An 18360-nucleotide genomic window follows, 5' to 3' on the forward strand; every position below is an offset into this window, starting at 1 on the left:
GGCTGCACCAGTCTGGTAAGGAGATGACACGCCAGTCTCTGGTCCCTTCTGCCCCTTGAGGTGGAGGCAGGGGCCTGGGGGTGTTGTCCCGGGCAGTGACGGTTGCCCTCCTTGGGCAGAGTGGGGAGGTCTCTCCCTCCAACTGAGCAGCAGCAGCATTGGCCATGGACTCGCTGCCCCCCTCCATGCGCAAGAGACTCTACAGCCTGCCCCAGCAGATAGGACCCAAGGCGTCGATCATGGACGAGGAGGAAGACAGCGACAAGGACACCCGGAGAAAAAGCATCAGGCTGAAGCCACTGCCTTCGCCCTCTGCTGGGAGCACCCGGGCACTGGGGGGAGACCCCGGCAGAGGGGGAGACCCCGGCCTCCTGGAGACAGAGGCAGGCAGCAAGAGTGCCAAGACCAGCACCAACGGGGACTGCCGCCGCTTCAAAGGGAGCCTGTCCTCGCTGACCAGCAGGCACCTGCACGACGCGGCCGAGGAGAAGAGGCTGATCGGTGGGGAAGGGGAGCCGGCCTCCCCCAGTGAGGACAAGAGCCCCCCCGGCAGTGGGGAGCTGGAACAGGGACTGCCAGCACCCCCACCACCAGCATCCCCGCCAGAGCCTCAACAGCAGCCCCCCCGGGCTTGCTCCTCTACCTCCATCAAAGTGGAAGGAAGTGGAGGGTGCGACCAGATCACTCCCGATGAGGAGCAGAGGCTGGGCCAAGCTGGTTTCATGCAGAGGCAGTTCGGGGCCATGCTCCAGCCGGGGGTCAACAAATTCTCCTTGAGGATGTTTGGCAGCCAGAAGGCCGTGGAGAGGGAGCAGGAAAGGGTTAAGTCTGCTGGGTTCTGGATCATCCATCCCTACAGCGACTTCAGGTACAATCCCCCCCCTCCTGGCCCATTCAAAACTAGCTGGCCTGCCCCTTCCCCTACCATGTCCAGCTCAGACCTTTCCACACAGCACACACCCAAATGTAACTTTCCTTGTTAATTTTCTAGTCAGAGAACACATCCCAGATCTGTTACAGTCAAACAATCTGCAGGTTTCATTTATATTTAAGTTTAATTTTAGTGTCAACCCGCTATTGTTAATTTAAAATTGTGTTTTTAAAGCAACAAACATCTGTCGCTTTGGCTTTTTAGAGGGGAAAGCATCTACAAAAGTTCAGTGTCGATGGGGAAAAAATGTTCCCACCTGATGCACAACTAGACTAAAAGCATGGTATCTGCTGCTTTTCTAGTCTTACATCTCCAGTTGAGAGCTATGGTCTGCCTGATTAAGGTTTCAGTTCCCATTTATATACCTTAAAGTCCCTCTCCCTTCTCCTTTCCCAAGAGTCAGGGGAGGATGCTGCTACTCTTGCTGTTCTGTAGGGCTTCTTACTGCAGCATCGCTTGTCGGGAATTGGTATGTGTAGGGGATAGCAGCATTTGCTGAGAAGGAACTTAACACCTTCAGAGTCTTACAGAGGAAGAGTTTCTCTTTTGCAACTGTAAATCCTTATTTGCAAAATTCATTTGGATAAGGAATAGTTAACTGTGTCTTTTTGAAAGTAATGGCTTTCTTTCACTCAGACAGCAACATAGCCATGAAGGTTAATAGGAAATCAACTTGTAAACCCTAGAGCCAATTTTGGTATCATTCTGTGTAGCAGAGGGGTGTGTTTTGGTGTTTCTGAGTATTGTCTACAGCACAGGTGAATTGTGCTCTGCAATATGTATGTAAAGTACTACAATCGATAATTAATTACTTAGTGCAATCAATGGCTAAGGTTTATTGCTTCAACTTTAATTACAACTGGCTCATGTCTCACATTTAAAACCACACAGTAGAAGACACTATTCAAACACATATCAAGCTAGATGATTGTATTAAATTCCTGGACTCTTCAAGAAACCTTGCATTATTCCCTAAAATACAGTGAGCAAGGTAATTGCAAGAGGGAGTTCCAGGGTGGATTTGGGTGCCCAAAGACACGGGTGACAGAAACCTCTTGACACTACCTTCTAGGGATTTAGCAAGCAGTCCACACATTTAGAAGATTCAGCACTGGCACTGAACAGATTCCTTGATATATGCTTGGATTAACAATGTTATTAGAAGGCTACGTGAATTGGAAGACTGCACTGTCGTTTAAATTCAGTGCACTCAAGTGTCCCAAGCGCACAGCTGACTGAGCATGTGAGGGCTTCCAGTAGCTGCATCATGATACATAGTCCTTGTAAGAACAGCCTTACTCAGACACAGATATAAATGGTATAAAATCTCCTCTCAGTTGTGACTGATGAAGTGAAACACAGTGAAATTTGAGTGTGATTAGTTATAAAAGGTACAAGACCAATTTCATACTCTCAGGTAAAGATTTTTACATTATTTGCCTTGAGTTTGGAGTTTAAAATGAACTACTGTGCTTTCTTGGGTTATTGTAGCAAGGTGTTCTCTGTGTGTCACAGCCTCAAGGAATTCTGGATTTAGTCTGTGATTTGAATTTGGATTTATGCAAAAGTGGCATTCAGTTTGCATATCTTTTCTGTATCTGTGTAGTGAACTTATTCTCTTCCATCTTTATGACTGTTTTCAATATAGAACCAGACTGACAAACTTCAGTGAGAAGATTGTAGCAGTAGCTGAGGTAACCACCTTGCCCAAGGTGAGATGATCCTCTAAGAGTTTATTTTTTAAATATTCCCACTGAACCCATGCTTATGCCTTAAAATGGTACAATAAATCACTAGGTAAGTTTTTATTTCTGAGTTACTTGGCTGTGGGGCCACTCCTGGCCTTACAAAAAGGAATGAAATGCAGGCAAGCTTGGACTCCCAAGACAGATGATCACACTGAGGCTGCCAACACTTGGGTGTTCATATGTGTGCAGATATATAGGAATGCATATATGACTCGTTAGTGTTAATAAAATCCTCCAGTGATGCGGCTTTGCATTTGTGCAGAGAAAGCACAGTAAGCTGTGTATCTGTACCCCCAGTTCAGGACACTCTCTGCTTGGGATCAGGTCCCAGGCAGGCTGAGGTCTTGCCACTTTGTGTTTCTTCTAATTTAGTAATAAAAGCCTTGCTTTCAAATCTGTGCTTTCTCCCTGCTGTGGTGTAGCAGCATCAGATGGGATTGATTGTACAGACCTCTGAAGAGACCAGAAGGAGCTGGATGCACCACTGTATGGTCAGTTTGTACGTTTTCCGGGGAACTTCGTTCACTCCTGTTTCTAGGTCATCTGCAGCATATCTGTTGAGATATGACTGCTGCTTAGGGAACTATGTGGGCTTCCATGAAAAATGACCTCTGAACAATGGCTGCCTTGAAGGAGAAGAGTGGGAGTGTTCCTGGATTCTGTTTGGGTTTTGTATTCCCTCCTCTGAATGCTACTAAAGCATCTCTCTTGGAAACAACTCACGAGAATGCAAATAACATTTTTTGACCTCTGAAATGCAGCAGATTGCACCGAAGAGAAGGTATTATCAAAATATTTGCAAGAGTTATATCTTAGACCCAAAGGACTCTCTTTTCTGCTATGCAAATTACACTGTGCAATTTCATGATTGTTTCTCGTTATAGATAGGTACAAATTCTGGAGGGTTAGGATCTTGGAAGAGGCAGAAGTCTCTATTATCCTGCACTTTGCTGTCACCAAAGCTGTGCAGCAGCACTTGGTGTACAAGTTTCACATCTAAATATTTACATATTTAGACACTGATCTTGTTTGCTGAGTTTTTGGAGAAACCAGTTTCACCTCTGAAACTGAGGTGCATCTCCAGGCATTTTGGTAGAGCTCCGGAACTCATGACTCCTGTCTCAGTAAAGCTCGAGATGGGAAGTTTTGAATGGAACATGCCAGCCCTGTTTACTGGAGTTTGATCCTGCTGTGAAATGTCACTGGTGTAATTCCTCTGACTTGGTGGAGTTGCTGCTCTTTGTGCTATGCGAAAGGAGTTCCTGTCTTGGAATAGAACAGAAGCTTTCATCATAGTCTTATTAAATTATCATTTTATCATCTAATATTGCTAATTCCAGTGGCAAATCTATGACCCTCCAAGACTAAAGCAAATTAATATAGATTAAGGCTCTGTTGATTTCTGCTTTTAGTCCATTGTGAGGGGAAAAGACACCAAATGACCTTTATAAAGATCAAACTCAGTGCCCCTGAGTACTCATGACTAATGCAGTAGACCAGTTCTAGAAGCTCTTAAGAGATGCCTTAGCAATTTCTGATGAAAATAAGAATACTGGCTCCTATTCTGAGGTGCAGATGTATGTGCTAGCTGCTTGAGTTTATTTGCATCTGAGGTTGATTGCACATCAGTGCGGAGCCAAACTTTATTTCCTAGGTCAAGATGTATCTGTGACTCCAAAAGCCTTTTCACTGGATAGATAGAATTGTAATTTATTGCTTAGAGGAAGCATTGATCCAGTACAATTGGTTTAATAAAAAAATTCCAGGCAAACAATGGTCTATCTAGTTTGTAGCTGACTGAAGCATACTGGTTGTAGGTGCTATCCAAAAAAGTTCAGCATGCTGCTTTTCAAAAGGCCTGAGAACAAAGACACCCTCTGGAAGACCAAAATAGCCCAAACAAGGGATGTACATAGAACTGCACATTGTTAATTGCCCAGTAATCTGTTAACTTCTTCAGAGAAAGGAGATGCTGCTACCTCCCTGAAAACAATGGAAAATATTCCACCCAGTGACACTCCCAACCTCAGATTTTAGAATATTTCTTTTGACTGTTCTTCCTGACTTGTAATACCTGTCTGCAAACACATCTTTCTGTTTTATTTGCTTCCCCTGCCAGCACCCCCATCTGCTTGGGAACCTGGGGAGGTTTCTGTGCCACCAAAAAAAAAGCTGGGGGGATCCCTAAAGAACAAAATCATTGTATGCCCTTCATGTCCAGACCTCTAAGCAGAGTCACTCAGACTGTCTTCTTGTGAGACATCAGTGGGGTTCACTCATCATGGTACCAAACACTGAGCCCAGTAGCATTGGTGGGATTGAGCACAAATGGGAAGGATATGTGTTTATCTTTTCCACTCTCCTAAGCAGGAGTCATTTCCAGAGTCCCTCACCGAATGTTGCTCTCTCTGTGGAGATTGTTTTTATTTGTAAGCTTTCCACTATTTTGTTAGAAGGGAAAACAATTTGCGAAGCATACAGCACTGCTCACTGGCAGTTCTCTTAGGTGGGTGTTGCTGTCAGACAAGGACCCCCTTTTCTCCACCTGCTGCCCAGAAAGCTGCTTCTTGTGCCGGCCTTGCTTCATGTCTGCATTCAGAGGCTGCCCACAATGGCAAACTCTGATCTTGTGACTTGCCCACTGCTTATAGCAGAGTAAAATGAAAGCTACCCATTGTGTGAGCTTTATGTATACTGAATTGAAATTCTGGTTCAGTGAAACCTCTGCTGAGAGGGAAATGTTGGGGAAACAGTTGTGCTAGTAGGAGAACCTGTGTCTGTCCTTAGAAACAAACACAAAGTGCAAAGGAGGTTCAGGTTTATTGGTGGGCAGCTCTGAGGCTTGGCTCTCTTCTTGTTTGTGCTCATGTCAGTTGCCTCAAAATAGTGTGGGGATGCTGCTGGCTGAGGAAGGGAGATGCTTTCTTGCTGTCTTTACTGCAGACGACTTTCCTGCCAATTCCCAGGGCGGTTTTGCTGGAGCAGAATGAGGGGATCCAAACAGGAATAATATGAGGGATAATTCTAATCCTACTGGACAGCATGGAGTGGACTTCTGTTGTCTTCAGTGGACTGTAAGCCAGCCTGCAGGAAAAGAGACCTGATTATGTGACCATGAGCTGAGGGGACCAAACAAGTGCAGCCATACTTCCCATGTCCATAAGCAGGTCATCCCAGGTTTCATGCCCTAGGTGATGATGTGCCATGAGGTAGAGGATGAGGAGTCCCACACTTGACTATCAATGTGGGGACATAGTTTTTTTTGTATGAGACATATTCAGATGCTACAAAAGGCAGCATTTGAAAACAGGAAGGCCTCAATAAATGAAACACCTCAGCATACCACTGTAATATGTGTTAAGACTTTAATCATATAATATTAAGGTATTTCTATGCATGTTCATGTGCCGAAAACAAGATGAAAGTATAAACAAATACTACAGCAAGCGTTGTGATTTAAGGAAGTGCTTTGATTAAGATTTCTTTGCATAAACTTAATTCAGGCCCTTCATACAAGTCTGTGCTGACAGATGAACACATTATCTCTTCCACAGAAGCCCATGCCTCAGTCAGTGTACACAGGGGTGGTTCCTTTGTGAAAAACTGTTTAACATTTCCTTAGCACACCATGTTTATTTCATCTTCTTCAAATCCTGTTCTGAAAGAAATAGGTTAATTTCCTCATGGCTTTTTAAATTTTATTTTGCACTTATAATATATGCAATTATAATAGCAATAACTGTTCATTTTCCATACTGACACCTTGGCTAGGAAACTGATACTATCATCCCCAGTTTACAGCAGGCTGGTGGAGATTCAGAGAGATTAAAGTCAAAAACATTCATTAATTGGTGTAGTCCATTTCAGGACCTGTTTTGCAGAGCACAGATACAGAGCCAACCTTGTGTTCAGAGCTCTGCCACTGTGGGTGCTTAGTAAGGAATCAGACATTGCTGTGACCCAGAAGACAAGGGCACAGAGACAGTGAGTACCTGTTTGAAAAGTAATTGGTGCTTCAAAAGGATTGGGACATTCTGATTTGGACCATTTCTTAGACTAGCTCAGTGAGCAGACAGACAGAGAAACAGGCATGCTGATCTCACCCACCCTCTTCCCAAGCCTCCAATGTTTGTTAGTTTATCTGTTATAGGAAAAAAAAAAAAAGGTGTAAACAATGACATAATGTTCACTTTAATCATCATCTACGAATATTATTCTAATTACAGTTTTGGATTGAGTGCTTTTCCTAACACCTCTGCAGAAACTTTTTGGCAGAGACAGAATCTCCAGGGCACCACTCATCTGTCTTAACCATCACATCTCATTCTGCAATTCCTTATCTCTTTTACTGCAAACCTTCCAGGTTGTGCAAGAAATAAGCTCCTATAGAAAATCTCTTCCCTGCACACATCTGTCTCAAGCCCTTCCTCTCATCTTGAATGAAGCAGGAATTATATGGGGAGAACAGTTTGGAATCATGTAATGACTGTCACGTAATACCTATGTACAGCTAACCTCCGTTCTGCTATTTCATAACCTAAGCTTTTGACTTTGCAGTCTAATTTTTAAGTCGGTGGGTTTGTACAGTTGGTAAGGATTTAAAAAAACAATCCCTATCCTTGTCATAATAATATTTCTGAATTTATTAGCATGTATGGATCTTTTCAAGGATATGCTGCCCTGCCCTCTGCTCTGAATTAAACAGTGGCCGTAGCAGGTCTTTACCTTTTGCCTCACTCTCCAACCTGTTTTTTTTTCCTATCTCTCCCTTCCAGTTTGTCTTTCTCAATTTTCCAGGCTTCTTGTGGCAGGGGTTTTTTCCCCCCATTAGCATGTATGGATCTTTTCAAGGATATGCTGCCCTGCCCTCTGCTCTGAATTAAACAGTGGCCGTAGCAGGTCTTTACCTTTTGCCTCACTCTCCAACCTGTTTTTTTTTCCTATCTCTCCCTTCCAGTTTGTCTTTCTCAATTTTCCAGGCTTCTTGTGGCAGGTTTCTTGCCCAGCCAGCCTTAAGTCCCAATATCCAGCTTTTCTGATCACTGTTCTCCACCTCACCTTAGTTTTTAGCAATGACTCTTTTCTTCCCCCCTGCTCCGTGTTCCAGTGCGTTGCTCTTGGCACTTTACTCAGTCCACTTCTCTTCCCTTGTCAGTCTCTATCATTATCCTTCAGGTTTTTTTCTGGGTAGCTCTTCCCAAATTAGGTTCCTCTCCTTCTATATATTCTTAGTTGCTGTTGTCCTTCTTACTCTTCAGACAATCTCAGTTTTCTCAGTCCCTGCTCTCCTTCCTGATTTAAGAATGGATCATTTTACCTGGTAATTTAAAACCCTTCCACATTATCCCTCTTTCCATCCTTGCACACTACTAGCCCACCAATGTTTAAACAAAATCCATGCATTTTTTATTTTTTCAGCTTGAAATATCTCAATCCTTAGAGCTAAGCATTTAAAATTATGAATTTGAATTGCACTTCTGTACAATCTCCATTGCATTACTATAATACATTTTATTTGAAGGGAAAAATGTGTTTTTTCAAAGTGTTAGTTGGTAAACACACACAGACAGTGTAGGACTTTTCAGTACTACTATAATGAGGTAAACTTAGCTTTTCAATACAATGTTATTTTGGTTAGGTAACTGTGCTAGTGCTTTCTGTTGTACTGGGTTTTTCCTGCTCTAGAGTCACTGCTGCTGCACTGAAATCCATTTATTACACAGATAAAAGAGTGATCTTTGTCTGGAGATAACAAAGTGTCATTTTAGCTTGAAACCATTGAAATTTGTGTTTGTTTCTGATGTGTTATAAGCATCTCATGAGCAAGCCCATGAATCCCTCAGTTTGCTCTTGAAATCAACTTATCTGAGCTCATATCTCTGCCAGAGCGTAGATTTCTTCCTTTCTCTTATTTTTGAAAGCTGCCTTGGTGCCAAGGCAGTTATAGGTCAATTGAGTTATTGTTGGTTCTAATTGGCACTCTAACAAGCTATTAAATCAATTTACCTACAGATGAATGTCACTCAAAAGAAAGGTGCCAACTCCTTTTCTGTCTCTGAGAACTTAAAAAAAGCCCATTTCCACTGATGAGTGTGAAGGGAAAGGCCAGTCCATAGAGAAGTGACTAATGTCACCATAAGATTTCACTCCAAAATGGTTATGCTGAACAAGGTCCAGGCTGTTCCTATTTGTGAAGGGGTGAGACTATTTCCAGAACTCAAGGCCAAGAGGAAGAATTAAGAAAAGCACCAACTCATACAAATGTTCTTCTGTCACTTCCCTGGTTTGTAACAGAGCATGGGTTTATTTCCATATGAAGCTATGTCATCTTCTCCTCTCTTGGTTCTCAGTGTCCCACATGCGTTCTGGTAACTGCTGGTGCAGGTGTAGGATCCACAACCACCTTTCAAAGCAGGCAGCACCTAGCTCGTGACACCATTGCCTTTTTGTTGTCCACTGATCTATAATTTAATGAGATTTACTCGCTCTGTGTTGCATAAGAGTGAGAGTTATTATGGTGAATAGGCTTGATTTAAGTTCTGTTCTGAAAGATTTTGATAACCTCTTCCTCCAGCAGCAGTACAGCTGATTCCCACATTATCTGAGTACTTCTTACTGAGATGATTGTAAACCAGTTGCTTTTCAGCCTACAAGTCAGGACAAGGTGTCTTGACCAGGCGACACTGCAAGTTCATCTTGGGGTCTCCAAATCAAAACTGCTTTACATATGACAAGCAGTAAGAACTGCTCAGGTATCGTTGCTTAAGTGGGCAATTTTTTTTGGTGAATCACAAGGCAGATGAGAACACAGCTTGGCTCTGTGCAGCTCTACAGCTCTGCAGTGCTGACAGCACTGAAACCAGGGTTTTGTCAGCAGACAAAGCAGTTAGGACTCCAGAAGCACAGAAGAGAGAGCAGCTGTGTGCTGGGCTAAAAAGGTGCTGTTATAAGAGCCCTTTTTCTGCCCTTTTTCTGTGTTGAATGGTTTACTACCTGGGAAGCCCCTTTACAAATTGTATTTATGCATTCCATTATATATCCAGTGTATTCACAGTGGCTGACATCAAATATTGTCACCCTGTGCCTAGTATGAGCACCAGACAGAGGTGAAGCCAGGCTGTTAACTCCTGAAGGAGATGCTGCATGCAGAAGGGGAAGACAATGCCACGAGAGCAAAGCAGATGAGCATCCAAAGGGGAATTCCAAGGTCAGCTTGAGGCCCCACCACTTGGACATTATAGGGGTACAGCTGCTTCCCCAGTGATGCACAAAAGCTAATCTCATTTGTGGTGACTCTTCCAAATGTGCTAATTAAGGATTTAAATCTCTGCCTCTTTGGATGGAGAGGTTGTCTGTGTTTATACATGTATTGTTAAAGAGCTTAGAGGCAGGAGAGGTGCTGCAGGTTGCCAGCTGACTAGTGTAGGAGCTATAACTCCTTTTGTTTTTTTCACAGCTGTGCTCAGGGTTCTTGTGACTGCCAGGAAATGGATAGTTGTACTCTGAGTAACTCCTCATCCCTGTACACAGCTCCAGTAAGCCTGTATGCAGAGGAACTCAGATGGGATTCAGCTTTCCTGGTTAGAGCTGTTGAGCACTGTTGCAGCCTGATGCTCAGTTCCACCCCCTGCATGTTTGGGGGGTGGAAAATGTAATGAAGTGCATTTGGATTTGCTGAGTGTGGGAAAGAAATGTCTTGCAAAATTATCAGCACTCCAAAGCTTGTGAGGGAGATAACAGCTGCATTCCAAAGACTTGGGGACTCCACATACATATGTTCCTTCCTCCCAGCTGTTGCCTCACAGGAGATTTCCAGGCAAGGTGCTAACTCATCGCTGCACTAACATCATTGTTAACCTGTGCAATGGCTCATCTGCAAAAGAGTTGGGCATGTGTGGTGCCGGGAGGAAGCGCAGGCCCCTCGTTACCCAGCTCTGCTCTGCTTGTTCCCTCACCTCTGTCCACCTTTGTGACGAGGCTGGAAGGACCAGGCAGGCACAGGAGAGTGGGCTGGGCCAGCACAGGGACATCTTGGCTCTCTGCAGAGAAGCAGAAGTTGCACTGTGCACAGTGAAGCAGTGCAAAGGTGACGTTCCCTGGCCATGTCAGGGCTTGGACTAGCTATCTCAACAGTCAAAATGAGAACAGAAATTATAATGATGACTGACTCTAAGCAGCTTTTTTAACAATAGCAAACCTGCTTTCATTAAGCACAAGTTCTTTATGCTCAATCTTTCTCCTTTGCTTGAAACCACTAATGTGTGCACAAGTTCTATTAATAACAAGGAATACTTTTTTCCATCCCTGGTTTTCTGTGAATTGTGGGGAAGGGAGAAGAAAGCACCAGTGTAGACCATAGATCATGGTCTATTCTCCTTGATACCAATACAGACCCATTTGTACTATTCTGCTATGCTCATTTAGTTACAGATATGCTTTGAATCACAAGAAGTATGTAATGGATAGCAGGGCAAACTGGAAAGCAGGTCAAGCATCTGCTTTTGGCCCTCTAAGCCATCCTGAACTTTGTGCCTTGACTTCTCCAACTTTGAAAAGGGCCTTATGGTACTGCAAGGGGCCATGAAAGATGCTGTAGAACCTGAAAATATTTTAACATAACAGGAGGTGCTAAAGCAGATGTCCTTGAGGGTGTGGTTAATATCTACAAGGCAGTTTCATGAGAATTTCTTAATTTCTTCCTGGAACATAGGAAGTTCCACCTGAACATGAGGAAAAGCTTCTTTACTGTGAGGGTGACAGAGCACTGGGACAGGCTGCCCAGAGGGGCTGTTGAGTCTGGAGGCTCTAAAAGAAAATGTTTCACGTTTTCCTCACTGATCATGTGTATTGCAAGATGTGCTACTCTCTTCTTAGGGAATATGTAACTTCCTGACTTAGTAAACACTCCTGAATAAAGGGTCTGACACAGGAGCTGGCAGGGTGTCTGCCCTTTGCAGAAAACATCCTCTAAGCTCACCAACTGTTGAATCTTTTGGATCATCAGTTGTGACTCTTGGTTTTCAGTGCAAGCACAGGTGTGCTTCGAATCATGTCAGCCATGGTTAAAGTGATATGCTGTGTATGTTATGGTTGGAGAGCAACTAGGCTTGTTCCACAATTGGGAACATGAGCCAGCAGTGTGCCCAGGTGGCCAAGAAGGCCAACAGCATCCTGGCCTGCTTTAGGAATAGTGTGACCAGCAGGACCAGGGAGGTGATCCTGCCCTTGTATTCAGCCTTGGTGAGGCTGCACCTTGAGCGTTGGGGGCAGGTTTGGGCACTGCAGGATAGGAAGGACATGGAGGTGCTGGAGAGGGTGCAGAGAAGGGCAACTGGGCTGTTGAGGGGTCTGGAGAACAGGACTTATGAGGAGAGGCTGAGGGAGCTGGGGCTGTTCAGCCTGGAGAAGAGGAGGCTGACGGGAGACCTCATTGCTCTCTACAACTACCTGAGAGGAGGTTGTGGTGAGGTGGGTGTTGGCCTCTTCTCCCTGGTGACCGATGATAGGAGAAGAGGAAATGGGGTTAGATTGTGCCAGGGGAGGTTCAGATTGGATATTAGGGAAAAAGTGATATTAGGAAGAGAGTGATGGGGCATTGGAACAGGCTGCCGAGGGAGGTGGTGGGGGCACTGTCCCTGGATGTGTTCAAAAAAGGGGTGGATGTGGTGCTTCAGGAGACGGTTTGGTGGTATCTGGGGTGTAGGACGGACAGTTGGATTTGATGATCTCGAAGGTCTTTTCCAACCTTGATGATTCTGTGATTCTATGAATTGGAAAAAAAAACCTGGCTTGAAGGCATAGTTAAATCAAACTCCTGATTTGGCGATGACTGTTGGCTCAACCCTGACTGCATTTGGAAAGTTTCTGGTCCTCAGATTTACCAAACACCATGTATAGTTATGTTGTTTGGAGCTTCTCTTAGTGTATTCCTCTTAGTCTAGGCCCCTCTGCTGCTCTGTTTGCACCACAGGCATTCTGCTATCACCTGCTCCTGATCCAGCACCCAAATGGGGTGAATTCGTCTGGCTTCTTGTTATCTACAGGCATTGATTGAAAGTTGGGCCAAAGCACAGACTTGCAAACAAGGGCGGTTCTGATGGTTGTGTGCTGCTTTGGCAGCGCTAAAAGGAGACTTTAGGCTAACAGTGGCAAATATGGATATGGCCTCAGGCTCCTGCTTCTGACCTGAGGACCTGGAAGCCTCATCTGCAAGTGAATTCACACAGCAAAATCTGCACTGCAGGAAAAAAAAAAATATTTGCCTTGACATCACCTGCCCTGCTCTGAGATCTGCAGTCAGTCAGGAGAGCAATGCACAGCTCCCAGCCTCTCTAGCTTGGTAAAATTAAGGCTAAGCTTCATCATGAGCTCATGCAAGCTGTTCCCACCCCAAATAATTGGCTGCTGGGTAGCTTTGTGTCTGTCTAAGCATTACTGCATGTGGGTGGATGTGTTATTTGTGTGTGAATGAGTCTGCTTGGGAAATTAATACATAATATTGGAGGTGCATCTAATAATACAAGTGCCTCGTGAGCATAGAACAGAGCTGAATGTGTCAGACAACTGTACAAAGATCACTCCCTCTGGTACCACAGGATGGCATTCCCACATCCAGACCACCACCACCTCTTTATTATTCTTCCTCCCACCTAAAACACCTCAAGATGTCTCTCCAGTCCTCTGCTTCCCATAGCCAAAATTTAAAAGCAGGGGGAAAAAAAAAGCAGTGAGATTCCCAAAAGCTCAGTCCCCCAGTCAGCACCACTCTTGTTGCAGGGCAGAGCATCCTGTGGTGAACAAGAAATGACAGAGGTGTTGGCTTGTCTGTAGAGATGGAAGACAATGCCTATCAGTGTGCATAGCTGTTGGAGACACTGATGTATACAAGTCATGCATCACTTGGGGAGTCAGAGATGTGACCCCTCTGGGACTTGGCAGCTGTTGCAGGGTTTTATTCTCACAAGGCTGAGCTGTTAAACACTTCCTCTGGTGTAATGGGCACACACACATTTTCTCAGGAATGGCAGGCCATCAGCAGTTCTTTCTAATCTTCTTAGATAAGATGTACAGAGACAAGCTGTGAAAGAGCTGAACAAGATGCCTTGATGTTAGTCATTCAGCTAAAAGGAGACTTTAGGCTAACAGTGGCAAATATGGATATGGCCTCAGGCTCCTGCTTCTGACCTGAGGACCTGGAAGCCTCATCTGCAAGTGAATTCACACAGCAAATCTGCACTGCAGGAAAAAAAAAAATATTTGCCTTGACATCACCTGCCCTGCTCTGAGATCTGCAGTCAGTCAGGAGAGCAATGCACAGCTCCCAGCCTCTCTAGCTCGGTAAAATTAAGGCTAAGCTTCATCATGAGCTCATGCAAGCTGTTCCCACCCCAAATAATTGGCTGCTGGGTAGCTTTGTGTCTGTCTAAGCATTACTGCATGTGGGTGGATGTGTTATTTGTGTGTGAATGAGTCTGCTTGGGAAATTAATACATAATATTGGAGGTGCATCTAATAATACAAGTGCCTCGTGAGCATAGAACAGAGCTGAATGTGTCAGACAACTGTACAAAGATCACTCCCTCTGGTACCACAGGATGGCATTCCCACATCCAGACCACCACCACCTCTTTATTATTCTTCCTCCCACCTAAAACACCTCAAGATGTCTCTCCAGTCCTCTGCTTCCCATAGCCAAAATTTAAAAGCAGGGGAAAAAAAAAAGCAGTGAGATTCCCAAAAGCTCAGTCCCCCAGTCAGCACCACTCTTGTTGCAGGGCAGAGCATCCTGTGGTGAACAAGAAATGACAGAGGTGTTGGCTTGTCTGTAGAGATGGAAGACAATGCCTATCAGTGTGCATAGCTGTTGGAGACACTGATGTATACAAGTCATGCATCACTTGGGGAGTCAGAGATGTGACCCCTCTGGGACTTGGCAGCTGTTGCAGGGTTTTATTCTCACAAGGCTGAGCTGTTAAACACTTCCTCTGGTGTAATGGGCACACACACATTTTCTCAGGAATGGCAGGTCATCAGCAGTTCTTTCTAATCTTCTTAGATAAGATGTACAGAGACAAGCTGTGAAAGAGCTGAACAAGATGCCTTGATGTTAGTCATTCACATTTCCCAGCTCAGCCCATGAATAAGCTTTAGGCCTTTCTTTCCATACACATCCTAGTGACTGAGTTTTTTTCAGGGGAAGAGAACCTCTTTCAAGTAAGGACAGGTAAGTGGAAGCTTGTAAATGGAAAAGGATATATGGTTGGTTATACCTCTAGTTGTAAGGGTTAAAGGTGGAGCCCTAGAGTAAGAGATACCAGATTACATGCACATTTTGATGTTTGTGGAATAGATCTTCAAAGCAGGATTTAGTGAGGCAAGCTCCGTTGCTACAGTGGAAGTATCTGAGAGCACTGCATTTCCTGCTCTTTGCCCACAAAACAGCCATTTCTGATTCAATGGTGACTTTCAAAAAGGAGATCCCTAATTTAGGATCTGAAGATCTAATGGCATAAAATATACTTGAGAACAGAACTCATCTACTGTCTTCTTTTCGTGAAATCCAGTGAAAGACCTTTTGCTGTTCTTCACTGAAATCAAGAAGTGCTGAGGGTGCTGGCTTGGGTGACTTGCAGGTACCCTCATCACTGCACCATCTTTGTGCTTCTCTTCCTCAGCCTTCCTGAATGCCAGCCAACTGGGCTGAGTCACATCCCAAGTATTTCTGGTGGGATGAATTTGAAAGAACACAGAGGAAAACCCTAGCCTTTGCCCTTCTGCTAAGCTTACTCAAACAGAATAACTACATTAACTAAATAGAAGGAAAACACAGAAGTCACATAATCAAGCATTGTTGAAGTGCACAAGTTGCCAGCTAATTTAAATAATATGTTAGCACATCCTTGCTCCTGTGGAGAGCAAAGGTTAAGTCAGTGCCAGGTGCAGTGGCCTCCAAATTTGGTTCTGTATGTGTAGGACTGAAAAAATGTAAGTATATTTCATGTTTTAGAGAAGAGGTCCGTTGAGACTACTTTCTTGTGTTGCTTCTTGGCAAAGCTGGAATTCACTGAGATGTTGCTGCCATCATAGGTACCCAAAACAGGGCAGGGAACAGGCTTGCCTGTGGACGCCACAAGGAAAGGGTAAGACAAGTTTCCTATTTTAAGACACAAAATGTAAAAGTCTGAAATAATATTTTGTGGCTGTAACTTCTAGTACTCAAAGCATATTTAGGTTATTTTGGGGTTTCTTCTTCCAGACTGGGGACCAGAAGTGCATGTTTCTAGACTGGGGAGGAAGCAAAGTGCTGTTGCTCATGTTGCAATTGCATGTGGTTCTCTGGGCTGCAAGCATGAACAGACCCTGTTGTCACCAAAAGAGGAAAATGGAACAAGCTTTGTGATGTATTTCTGCCTTGAAATAAGGGGATTTAAAATTTAAAACAGGATCAGGTAGATTTAAAATATACACTTACTTCTCATTTGTCAGTGGAATCCTCCACCTTAGATAGACAGGACAGTGCTCAAATACCTCTGCATTGGCATAGCTGCCTGTCCCATTGTCCTTTTGGTCATTGTTTACTGTGTTAACAAAACTACTTGCATGTTTCAGTTATAGCTGAATTCTGTGGGAATGATACTGGTCATATGTCAAAAAGTCTTTCAAGAGATTGTTGTTTCACATTCACTTTGTAGCCTGGCTGAGTCCTGATGCTGAAGTGCAAATACAGGTTGGCTTTTTTTTCATTATTTATTGCTTTTTCTTGACTATCGTATCTGCACTGTCCCAGCTGTTTGTAGAAATAGCTTTGTAATACTTCTGTGAAATAGCAAGAATATTTATTCCCATTTTATGTCCATAACTTGAGTTGTGCAGACACCACAAGTAATTCCTCAGTGACAGGACTGTCCTGCCTTTTTCTGCAATATCCCTCTGGCTTAGGGTGGAAACTGGCAGGCTGGAGCCTCCTTGTTATGTATGGATAGAAAATGGGCTGCATCAATCTGAATATATTTCTGAAACAACTTGTTTCTGGCAGGTTGTTAATTCTAAAAATATATTTATTTCTAATTGCTGAGTGGAATGCTTAATGAATTCTTCCTTCCCAAGAACAATTAATCAAATAAATGATTTAGGGCTGGCACTTGCTCCCCCAGGGCTCAATGCCTGTGTTCCATTGACTTAAATAGAGTAGATTGAGTCCAGCCCATACTGGAAAAGATTTATCTAAGCATTTTTAAATGGTGCCCATCATTATTTGTCTGGATCCCTCTGGCAGAAAAGTAGTGTATGTATTAGAGGAGCAGCACTGGATGTTACAGTTTTCCAACCAGTGTTGTCCTGCTTTGTATGTTTTTTGAAGAGAGGTGTTATGCAACCTCCTACTGCTTGTACTAGGGATTCAGGATGGTAGGGAAGGAAAGGGCTGCAGTTATAACTTGCACCAGGTTTCTTCGGTGAAACAAGTGGCTGGAGAGGACTGTGCAGGTCACTGAGGTGCTGCAACATGGATTAGAGCTTTGATAAAGGAGATTCCCCTGGGAATCCCTGTCACATCACAAAGATGTGCCTTTTCTACAGAAGATCAAAAGTTGGAAATTTGCAGTGTGTCTTGGAAAGAGCAGGAGAGATCCATCAGCATCCTGCATCTTGGCAAAAGCCAGGTATGTGTTAAGTGGAAATGCCCAGATGCCCCAGCACCTGCTTCCTTTATGGAGTGTCAGGCAACATGCTCTGTGCCACAAAGGAACATGAAAAGCCAAAATGACTCCTACCACTCTGACAAGAGGGAAAGAACTTATATGCCCTGAAAGTTCAGATTCTGTATGATTGATGATTCAAAGCATGCTCTTCGGGCAAGTGTGTCTGACAGTGTCCTTCCTAGAGGAAAATGTATTTTAAATGTCCAATTTCTGAGTTTTCCATTCTTTTATCTCAGAGTATTCACCAAGTCCTCCTCATTTTTCCCCAAGTCTCCTGCTGCCCTCAAGTTTCTGCTGGGTTTCCTCATTTCAGTCAGTTCAATGCAGAAATGTCTGTGGGGACAACAAATACTAGTCTCTCAGAAACTGAAAAGGCCTTTGGAGGCAAGTAACTCCTTGGGAAGGGAACTGCCTTTCTGTGGAGCTGAAGTGCTAAGGTGTGAGCTGAGTGCCCGTAAGACACAGAAGTGGATGTCGGGATTCCTGGTCTCTCTTCTCCTTTCTGCCATAGACCTGCATGTGAGTTAGGTACTTAGGAAAGGGCTGCCTCTCTTCCTGCCTCAGTTTCCCCAGCTTTCAGATACTAATGGTGAGACTTAGCCACCTGCCAGAAAGTGCTTTGAGATCAAAAGGAAAAAACATGTTGTGAGCTACATAGTGTTTCAGTACATGCAGTAATTCATTCAGCATCCAATGTTTGGAGGGGATAATGGGTTCATGTGGATGCCTTAGACAAGCATAGCCTTAGCACAGTGTGTTTCTTCTGAGACCTGAAATCATCAGAGGCAGTTGGACTTGTGTTTTGCTTAACTGCTGCATTTTTAGAAGGTGATTCATCTCTCGCCTGGGGTCTCAGTACCTGAATAGCCCCAAGATCCCAGCAGCATTAGTCTTTTAGAAGATTCCTTCATTCATTGTGCTCCAATCCAGCCTGAATAACTCACTGCAAACAAGAGCCTGATGTTAGCAGCAGGAGGAGTTC

The 18360-nt window shown here is 44.1% G+C and overlaps 1 protein-coding gene across 1 annotated transcript in view; it reads left to right on the forward strand.

Moving 5' to 3' along the window:
- The first annotated feature begins 164 nt into the window (after window positions 1-164).
- Window positions 165-18360, forward strand: part of HCN4 (hyperpolarization activated cyclic nucleotide-gated potassium channel 4) — a 107712-nt gene continuing 89516 nt past the window's right edge. The window contains 1 exon segment of the mRNA XM_010005893.1: window positions 165-868. Coding sequence (XP_010004195.1) covers window positions 165-868 — 704 coding nt within the window.

The sequence above is a fragment of the Chaetura pelagica genome, unplaced genomic scaffold, assembly GCF_000747805.2.
Source record: "Chaetura pelagica isolate M959 unplaced genomic scaffold, ChaPel_1.0 scaffold369, whole genome shotgun sequence".
Lineage (NCBI taxonomy): Eukaryota > Metazoa > Chordata > Aves > Apodiformes > Apodidae > Chaetura > Chaetura pelagica.